This window comes from Cucurbita pepo, chromosome 1, assembly GCF_057944985.1.
Source record: "Cucurbita pepo subsp. pepo isolate OVF chromosome 1, ASM5794498v1, whole genome shotgun sequence".
Taxonomy (NCBI): domain Eukaryota; kingdom Viridiplantae; phylum Streptophyta; class Magnoliopsida; order Cucurbitales; family Cucurbitaceae; genus Cucurbita; species Cucurbita pepo.
Window position 1 is genome coordinate 15,908,270 of NC_141798.1, and position 10,127 is coordinate 15,918,396.

General features: G+C 34.9%; 1 protein-coding gene across 1 annotated transcript; it reads left to right on the forward strand.

Moving 5' to 3' along the window:
- The first annotated feature begins 1,269 nt into the window (after positions 1-1,269).
- Positions 1,270-4,501, forward strand: LOC111808195 (uncharacterized). The gene is made up of 8 exons (XM_023694040.2): positions 1,270-1,543; positions 1,991-2,249; positions 2,617-2,688; positions 3,381-3,448; positions 3,545-3,695; positions 3,777-3,857; positions 3,952-4,038; positions 4,157-4,501. Exons 2-8 carry the CDS (start codon positions 1,992-1,994, stop codon positions 4,256-4,258), a joined length of 819 nt encoding a protein of 272 aa, XP_023549808.2. The 5' UTR covers positions 1,270-1,543; position 1,991; the 3' UTR covers positions 4,259-4,501.
- Positions 4,502-10,127: the final 5,626 nt, after the last annotated feature.

A 10,127-nucleotide genomic window follows, 5' to 3' on the forward strand; every position in this document is an offset into this window, starting at 1 on the left:
ATTCCTCTCCTATTTATTTAAACCACCTTCATTCTTTTGATTATTTAATTTCAAAAAGTAATTTTTAAGGTAAAAAATTTTACTTCTAATTTATTTGAATAAAAAAAATAATAATAATATGATGATTTTGGTTATGGAAATGTTGAAAGTAAACAGAGTGAGAAAGAGTGAGAAATACGAGAGAAAAGAATGAACTTGGACACCAATTCATCTTTCCCTTCAACTTAATCCATGTTTAATCATTATATAATACCCACACTTTTTTTATAAATCCTTATTCCCAAAATTTCATGTAAATAATTAATTATTAATGAAATAGCTTATTATTAAAATTAATCATCGGTTGATGATTAATGGAAGTCTCCTATGAACTCAATAATGAAACATGTTTGGTTCAACCACGCCTCTCTACTTCATTTTGTGTATATATTTCTTTTAAAATATTTGGATTTATGGTTTAGGTATTATTCCTCAAAAACTTCTTTTTCATAAAATAAAATTTACTTTTAAATTAAATTTTATCAATTTTTTTTAGTTTCTCAATATATATATGAGACAGAGAATTTAAATTTTTGACTCGATTCTACCCATCTCAATTTTAATGAACTTTTCTATTTGAAAAACATGTAACATATTTTAGGTATTTGAAAATATTAACAAAATGTTAAGATAATTATATAATTTTAAATATTTGTCTCCCTCATTTCTAATCGGGTAAAATATATATATATATATATATTTTATTTACCAGGTATTGAATCTGTGCTAATTGTTTGTCAAAGTGAGTATGATGCAGCATAATGGATGTACATTCTTTCTGTTCAAATCGAACTTCAAATTTAAAAAATTTTAAATTTTCGGTACACTACATTTATTTTTTTCAAAAAAATCTATTTCATTACTAAACATTAATGGAGAGATAAAATATAACAACTCCTGGTTGACATATAATTTTGTTAATTAATTTAGGGTTGGTACTAGGTTTTTTAATTTTAAAAGGTTTAGTTATCTTAATTTAACTTTAAAATGTTTAATCATTTTTAAAAAATTTACTTTTTGGTCTGACATAATTTATACTTTTAAAATTAAAATTGAAATTTGTATCTACCAATTCCGGAAAAATAAAACCTTTTTTATTTTATTGAATTAAGGGTCTATAAAATAAAATAAAAAATAGAAAATAGAAAATAGAAAATTACTTATTATATAACCTAATCTGTCATCGAAAAAAAATCTAAAATATAAAATTCATAGGGTCTCATAATAAATTTTGCATTACAAATGATTCTAACAGAATCTCACAATTTCTTGATGTTTTTCATCACAAAACATTAAAGAAAAGCATCGATGCAGCTTATAAAACCACAAGACGGTGAGGTGAGGCAAAAATTAGAGCGAAACCAATCATGCCGCCCTCTCTCAACTTCTAAGATATGCGGATTAACGTGTTTGAAGAAATGCCAAGCTGAGAGAGATGCCCAAAAACCCATTTAATCTTCTTCCTTCCTTAAAACACAGAGCAACATCGCAGGGCATAAAAAGGGTACCCGCTTTCTTTGCTTGTAGAAAATTCCATCCCCTTCTTCTAAGTTTCTTCCTCCTTTTTTTATTTGCTTCCCTTTTCTTATATTCCTCTTTTCTGTTTTTGATTCTTTCGTCTTTCTTCCTTCCTTTTCTCTTCTGCCTGTTTCTTCTCCTTTTCCTCTGTTTTTCCTCTGTTTTCCTCCTCCTCCTTATAAACCTTTGCCTCTACTTTTTCCTGTATATCTTTCCTAATGTTGTCGGTTGGGTTTTAAAGAGGATCCTGTAGTCTTTTTTTGTTGGGCTTTTTCTCATTTATCTTGTTTTGTCATTGCCCACATACATGTTGTTTAATCTCTAGCATAACCCATTAATTGGAAAGAATTAAGGCTTGGTTTCTCGTATCTCTATGCTGTTGGTCAGTTTAAATATTGTGAAATCAATTGTCCTGATATTGAGAGTTTTTTAGTATGGGGGATCACTTTGTTTTGCTGGTTGATCGGTTGTTGACGGAGTCGACATTAGGAGCAGCAATCGAGAGTCGAAGGCAGTCGATGGAAGCGACATCGTCTTCTTCCACAGATGATTTGAAGAGGAATAAGTCAACCTTAGAAATGGAGTTCGAAGATATACCTTCTTCAAAGAAAATGGTGGAATGTAGAATATGTCAGGATGAGGATGAAGACTCGAACATGGAAACGCCTTGCTCGTGCCGTGGTAGCCTTAAGGTTTGTTGATGAACTCATTTCTGATCATTGTATTGGTGATCTTCTTGTTGTGTTCTTCATGCCTTCGTGTTTGTGAACTTTGCACTTGATTCCAAATATGGAGCATAGAAACAAACTTCTTTGCATTTTTGGAAAGCAAGCTCATTGATATATGCCATAGTTGTCATTATAGTTCACTTCAGCAACACGGATACGTCATTCTAATGCATCATTATCTTGAAGTTTACATCTCCAACACAACTCTCAAGTTGTTAACTGTGCTGCTTTCTCGTGCATATATCCATTATATTTCTCCATAACCAAAAATCTTGTGCCACAATAGTTTTCTCATGTAAGTTTTCTTGGCATGTTCCATTGGATTTTGCAGTACGCGCATCGAAGATGCATACAGAAGTGGTGTAATGAGAAGGGTAACACAGTTTGTGAAATATGCCAACAGGTGGAGTCTGATGTTTTTTAGTTCTTTCCTCCTAGTTTTTGTCACTTTTTCAAGCAGTTCATTGATATAAGATTATAATCTATAGTGCAACAGCCCAAGTCTACCGCTAGTAAATATTGTCCTTTTTGGTCTTTCTCTTTCGAGCTTTCCCTCAAAGTTTTTAAAACGCGTTTGCTAGAGAGGGGTTTCCACACCCTTATGAAGAATGTTTCATTCTCCTCCCCTCAATGTGGGACCTCACAATCCATACACTGTGCGGTGTACCAACGAGGATGCTGAGTCCCGAAGGGGGGTGGATTGTGAGATCCCACATTGATTGGGGGAGAGGAATGAGTGCCAGCAAAGATGTGGGGCTCCGAAGGGGATGAATTGTATGATCCCAAATCAATTGGAGAGGGGAACGAGTACCAGCGAGGATGCTGACTCCAAAGGGGAGTGAATTGTGAGATCCCACATCGGCTGGGGAGGAGAATGAAATATTTTTTATAAGCGTGTGGTAATCTCTCCCTAACAAACGCGTTTTAAAAACCTTGAGGGAAAACCCAAAAGGGAAAACCTAAAAAGAGGACAATATCTACTAGCAGTGGGCTTGAGCGGTTACATATAGCATAATTGTTGCTTTGCCCGAGAATATCAGTTTGTTTAATGCAGTTTGTACAACAAAACTGAACAATGGTACTATGGTTTTTCAGCAATTCAAGCCAGGCTACACGGCTCCTCCTTCGTTATTTGAAATGAGACGTATCCCAATGAACTTCAGGTAATGTTCTTGCTATAATTCCTCCAAAGTATGATCTTTCCACTTTAACTTGAGATTTTCTTGAAGTTCTTTGATTGACTCTGTTTTTCCTTGCAGGGGGAACTGGGAGATGTCTAGAAGGGACTCGGATAGTCCTACCTATATAACAATGGTATCATCAAGCCGTAATGTGGCTGATTCCGATTATGATGAGATAGCAGCTTCTGCTGCAAGCAGTGTCCTATGCTGTCATTCAATTGCTATCACCGTAAGTTCTCTTTCTCCCTTGAAGCGTTTGTGTTAGGAAAATATCAAAACCTGAAGCGTTTGTTTCTCTTTTTCTTTGTAGTTCATGGTTCTTCTGGTTTTGAGGCACACTCTTCCCCTCATGTTTAATGAAACCAGTGATTACTCTTTTCCTATGCTTCTGGTAAGAAATCTTATGTTCCATTTCTGTTTTTCAACAAATGCAACACCCCCAAAGCTTTGATCAGAAAGTTGAATTATACTCCCTTCTATGATAGTTGATATGCCTGCGAATTTTCGGGATCTGCCTACTGATATACGTTATGTTCAAAGTCGTCACTGCGGTGCATCGTCGTCGACTTCTCGTACGTGCCCGGAACAATTCAATGCATCATCTCCTTTTACAGTTAACAAACATTTTCATCCTCTTAGTGATAATTCAAGTATGTTTATGGTTTCTTGTTTTTGGGTGACTATGATCAGCTGCCTACGTCTTCTAGCTCACCCATTACTTCATCCAGCATAGCTCGGAGTTCGATGTCCCAATCGCCCCAACCTCAGCCTAACATTATCCGTGTTCGATGAGTTTTGTACGAGCTTGGAGAAACTCGATTTCAAGGCTGAAAAATGGTGTAGCTGTGGTTATCCTAATGCAAAAGGTTTCATGGCTGTGGCGTTTCAAGTGGAAAATCACATTGTAAAGGATAGAAGAGAGAATATTTATCAAGAAAAAAAAATGCTCTTAGATGTTTGAAATTGTTATGCAGTTTATTAAATCATTACTCTTTTAGAAATTCTCTGTACAGATAGAAAATACAAAATGAAAGATATCTATATATCTATATCTATATATACATATCTATTCTCACCCGTATATATATATCTATTCTCACCAACTTTAGTGCAAGGAGAGATTATTAAGATTTATGTTTTAATCTTCGATTTATTTTTAATAACTAATATTAATTTTAATAACTAATATTAATTTAGATGATTTTATTTACAATGGTATTAGTGTAATCTTGAATGGGATGTGATTGATATAAAAAGATTATGTTCTAGTAATAACCTAAAATGTTTATAGTATATGGATAAAGTTGGATGTCTTAACATGATACAACTCACCAAATTGTTCATGTGAAGATATGTGAGTGAGGAATTCTATACAATGACTTTGTATAAGACTGAACAACTACAAAGTTTACTGAACAACTACAAAATATTTAATCTCTCCTTATAAATTAGTTAATTGAAAATATTAACATTTCAGCCCTAGATTGGACTTTGTATAAGAGTGGACTTGTGGGCAACCACAAAGGATTTAAGTTGTAGCCCTAGGTTGGATTTGGTGAGGATATTTTGTTTTTCTACTGTGATTTACCATATACATCATATTTTTCCATTGATAGTTAATATCTTGTATTACTGAGGATATTAGTCTTCGATTGCGGTTTACCATGTATATCATATTTATCATGGATCATGTGTTAATATTGTATCATTTATTTCTCTTGATCATAGGCTAATATCATTTATTTATTTATTGCTCTTTCCATTTCATTTGTAATATATTTGATTCGGTAAATGATTATAAATAGAGAACTTCCACCACTGTTTACTTGGAGGTTTTAACAAATATTATAATGGTATTAGAGCCCTCTAGTTTAGCAACCTCAATCCTTTCTTAGGTTATGAATCATCTTCTTCATTTCAATACTCTAATTCATAGGACCAGTATCAAACTTTCTTCATCCAATTATCTTGTTTGGGAAATCCAAATATCCTTGCGAGTCAAGTAGGTTGGGCTACATTGATGGAACTCTGGTTTCACCACCTCGCTTTGAACCAGCAACCTCCTCAACACTCAACACCAAATATTTGGCGTGAAAAGCAGTCATCAACGACTTCTCTGTCTCCTGCTCTCTTCTCTCACCGAGGAAGCCATTGCTGCCATCATTGGTCTCTACACTGCTCGTGACGTTAGGCTCACGTTGAAGACTACGTTTAGCCATCATTCGAAAGCCTGTGAACTAAGACTCAAGGATGACTTGCAGCTGATGAAACGTGGCACCAAACTTGTTGTTGAGTATGCCTGTACCTTCAAAACAATATGTGACCAACTTCATGCCATTGGCAGATTTGTCGAGGATATTGATAAAGTGCACTAGTTCTTCCGTGAACTAGACACCAATTTTTCAACCTTTTCTGCTACTCAAATGGCTCTCACCCTCTCTCCTGTTTTGCAAATTTAGCTCAAAACCTAAAGTTTTGAGTTGTTCCAGCTCTACCTTGAGTCTTCTAATTCCAGTCTTGCAGCATTCCTACGCACTAACTATGGTTGCACCCATGGAAGTCACGTTGCTTCCTTCGACAACAAACAAGATCCTTCTTATTTCCACACCAACTCTTCCAACCAAGGATGAACCCACTTGAGTCAGGGTCGTGGACCACCTCTCTTCCAACTGAGGATGAATTCACATATTTTTGTGCAAATTTTCATTTTAATAATTGAGTGAATAAAAACAACCTAAAAATACTGAGCACCATAATTATCCTAGCTCGGGCAAAACCACATGATTTCTAGTCGTGCCGATAACAACTCTGACTCGTCCCTAAAAGAGAAACAAAAATAAGCCCACCAAATGGGAGAAACAAAAATATAATATTGTTTAAGTAAAAATCGTGAGCGACAAAATTATCCTGCCTTAGGAAAAGCCCACGTGATTTCTAGTCCTACCCGAGCTCCAACAAGCCCACTAAATGAGAGAAACAAAAATATAATATTTTTTTAAGTAAAAATCGTGAGCGGCAGAATTATCCTATCTCGAGCAAAGCCCACATGATTTCTAGTCGTGCCCGATAACCACTACGACACACCCACTAAATAAATAAACAAAAATTTGCCCACATGATTTCTAGTCCTGGCCGATAACAACTCAGTCACGCCCACTTAAGGAGAACCCTCATGACAACTCTGACACGCACATCAAATGATAGAAACAAAAATATAATATTATTATTATATTTAATTTTAATAATTTAATGAAGCAAAGCAACTGAAAATTAAAAATTTGAGGAATAGTATTCAACGGACCCTCACAAAACCCACATAATTCAAAGCCGACCGGATTTATAGTCATGCCGAATAACTACTCCGACACACGCCCACTAAATAAGAGAAACAAAAATATAATATGATTTTTTAATTTAAAGCATATATTTTTTTTGTTAAAACATATTTTTAATTTTAATAATTTAGTGAATAAGAGCAACCTAAGAATTGTGAGCTATATTTTCAACGTACGTGGGCAAATCTCACATGATGTCTAGTCATGCTTAATTGATTTTTGGACTTGGGAGCTTTGTTCCATCTATTTTGGATAAGTCTAACAATTACACGGGTATAAACTATGTTATAGTAGGAAATGGTGTCTCCCTCCCCATTACCCACACTGTACTCTTCCTCCTATCCCAAATATTCACTTAGATGTCTTGGTTGTCCCTCGCCTCATTCAAAAATTTCTTTCAATTAGTAAATTAACACATCTTTTCTCTCTCTCGGTTACATTTACTAATATTCTTCTTATTGTCCAGAAATAGTTAAATGGGAAGGATGGTAGTTCGTATTGGATGATTATGATACTTCCCAAAAATCGAAATTCTTGACCAATGGAGGTCATTTTTGTTCAATAAGATATCAAAGTAGATGATTGACTCATTCCATACCAGAAATAATCACATTAAATAAGGAAATCTTTGTTTTGTTATTTCTTTTTTTTTTTTTTTTTTTTTTTTTTTTTGAGTAAAAATGACCTCTTTCTCTTAGATGGTTATTGTCTATCTCGTCACTGGGTCTGTTCCCTTGCCAAAAATCATCATTTGCCTTATTCGGTTCGTCCCATGTATTAGATCTTATTCACTGTGTTCATTGAGGTTCTTCCTCCATCAAATCCAATTCGAATTTTCTTTACTATGTTATTTTTTATTTATGATTATTCACGATTCAGTTGGCTTTGCCATTTAAGATTTAAATATGATTTCTTGATATTTTTTTTCCATCTCAAAAATTTAAATATGCCTGTTCCAAACGTCCACCCTGTGTTAGGTGGGTGAACTACTGCTTCTTGAGTCGGGCTACCTTTGGATAGTACTGCTTTAGGAATGCCTCCTTGAACCGGGTTCATGCTATAAAACTCCTATCAAGGCAGAGAATTTCCCTGTTATCCGTCCACCATAAATTTGCATTCTTCATCAGCATGAATGACGCACATGACACTTTCTGATCATCTAAGCATTCCATTGAGAGAAATATCGTCTCCACTGACGATAACCACATTTGAGCTGGGTCTCTCGTGGTTCCACTGAATGTGCATGAGTCATACTGCTTAAAGTCTCATAAATATCTCGCTCCTCTAGTAGATTGTGAGCTATTGGCTTACTGAGTGGCCACCATAGCCTGCGTCTGTCCTAGTCATTATGGCATGGAATGATTCCCACATCAAGGTTGTAGTAGGATCTATTCCAGCAGTTGGTGCGGTTGGAGGTGACGTTGCTTGAGGTGACACAACTTGTAGTGGCGCAGCTGCGTCTGTCCTAGTCACTGAACCTTCACGAGGTGGGCAATCTTTACTCCCACCTCTTCCTCTTCCTTTAACAAGGGGTCGTCTCATTCCTCATGGTCATCTGGGTGGCATGGTTCTAAAAACTAACACATAACTTTTACTTAATCCAACTTGCTAACATAAACTACATCATAAGCATACAATATAGCAAACATATCAACATGAAACTAGATCAACCATCATGCTACAACCGTATTATAATTAGGGTGTAATAGTAGAAAGCAATCATAGTAATTGGGATAAAAAACATGTGAAGTACTAGAAAGCAATCATAATAAATGCGATCAAAACATTTCTTTTTCTTATCTTATGCATGATACACCTGATAATGATGGGGCATCGACGGTTGGACCATGAAACATGTCAAGCCTACCTCGTAGGCTAGTCTATATAATATATAATCTAGAGTTCTGATATCAAAGGTAACGACTTAAGATTTCTACTTATCCTAAAGGTATTGCATAATCCTTTTATCTGGAAATAACCTTTTAAATTTTATCATAGAAATACTGTCATGAACTTATATATTTACTAAAAGGTCCTTAAAACACTTTAATAGAAATTAAAATAACAAAGTAAAATAAAACATAAATGTCCTATACTAACTTATAGTCTACGAAATTAAGTACAACCTAGCTCTATACTAACATATAGTTTATGAAATTAAATGCAAACTACCATATGTATGTGTCATGGTCTCCTGAATTGCAATGTCACTGTCAACCATACATGAGATCCTTGCCTTTACTTTGAAAATAAAAGTAGCACGTGGCTTGACTCAGTAAGTGACTCCGCTATTAAGGTTAGAAACAAACACATACAATCATGAATGAGATCTATCCTTTAAATCCATATTTCCTTTGGAAACTATCCTAAGCGGGTAATTGGATATGTATTTACTATTCTACACACGGCTCACATTTACGAGTATGGACCCACCAGTCGGTTCACACACCTCCTAGGCCCCTTTCTGGTATCAAAGTCTAGGCAATATGTCAATGAGGAGGAGGCTAAATCCCGAAGGGGGTGGACACGAGGCGGTGTACTAGTAAGGACGCTAGGCCCCGAATGGAGTGGATTGGGGTGTCCCACATTGATTGGAGAAGGGAAGAAGTATCAGCAAGGACATTGGGCCCCGGAGGGAATGGGATTATAAGATCCCACATCGATTGGGGAGGAGAATGAAACATTTTTTTTTAGAAGTGTGTGAAAATCTTTTCCTAAAAAATACATTTTAAAAACCTCCCAGGGAAAATCTGAAAGAAAAAACTGGAGAAAACAACTACCGGTGACTTAACTATTATATTTTCCCGATTGAAATCCGACAAGATAACGAATTAAAGATGAAATAGATGGTGGTTGTGAGTAGCTCGACAAGGTTCCGAAGAAACCATGAAGAACTCTGCCGAGTTTTAATTACCTCTTGTCGGTTGGTGCCGGTCGCCAAGATCCATTTTCCAGATTTTGTTTTTATTATTTTCCATTATGAACTTAATACTTCTACCTTAAATTATACCAAAAAAAAAAGTCTTTAATAACACAATGACTTAGAACTTCACCCATTTTCAATAGTTGTCACATTATGGGATAACGACGTGGAACCGACATATATAAGAATAGTAAAATTCAATACTATAAGTAACTCTTTAATAAAAATGTATTAATTCTTTATTCTTTATTCTTTATATGTACTTACCAACTACTCTGCATTAATAAAATTCATTAGTTACATTTTTATCAAAATACATTGGTTAATTTTATTCGACTTTTATAAACTTGAATTTTGTTATTAATTTAACATCTACATAATTAAGATTTTTAAAAAATTAATA

Bases quoted from the DNA above. Each gene is read 5' to 3' on its own strand.
- LOC111808195 (XM_023694040.2), top strand. From the start codon at position 1,992: ATGGGGGATCACTTTGTTTTGCTGGTTGATCGGTTGTTGACGGAGTCG. The intron at 3,696-3,776 runs GTAAGTTCTCTT...TTTTCTTTGTAG, and splicing joins GTCATTCAATTGCTATCACC to TTCATGGTTCTTCTGGTTTT. The intron at 3,858-3,951 runs GTAAGAAATCTT...CTTCTATGATAG, and splicing joins ACTCTTTTCCTATGCTTCTG to TTGATATGCCTGCGAATTTT.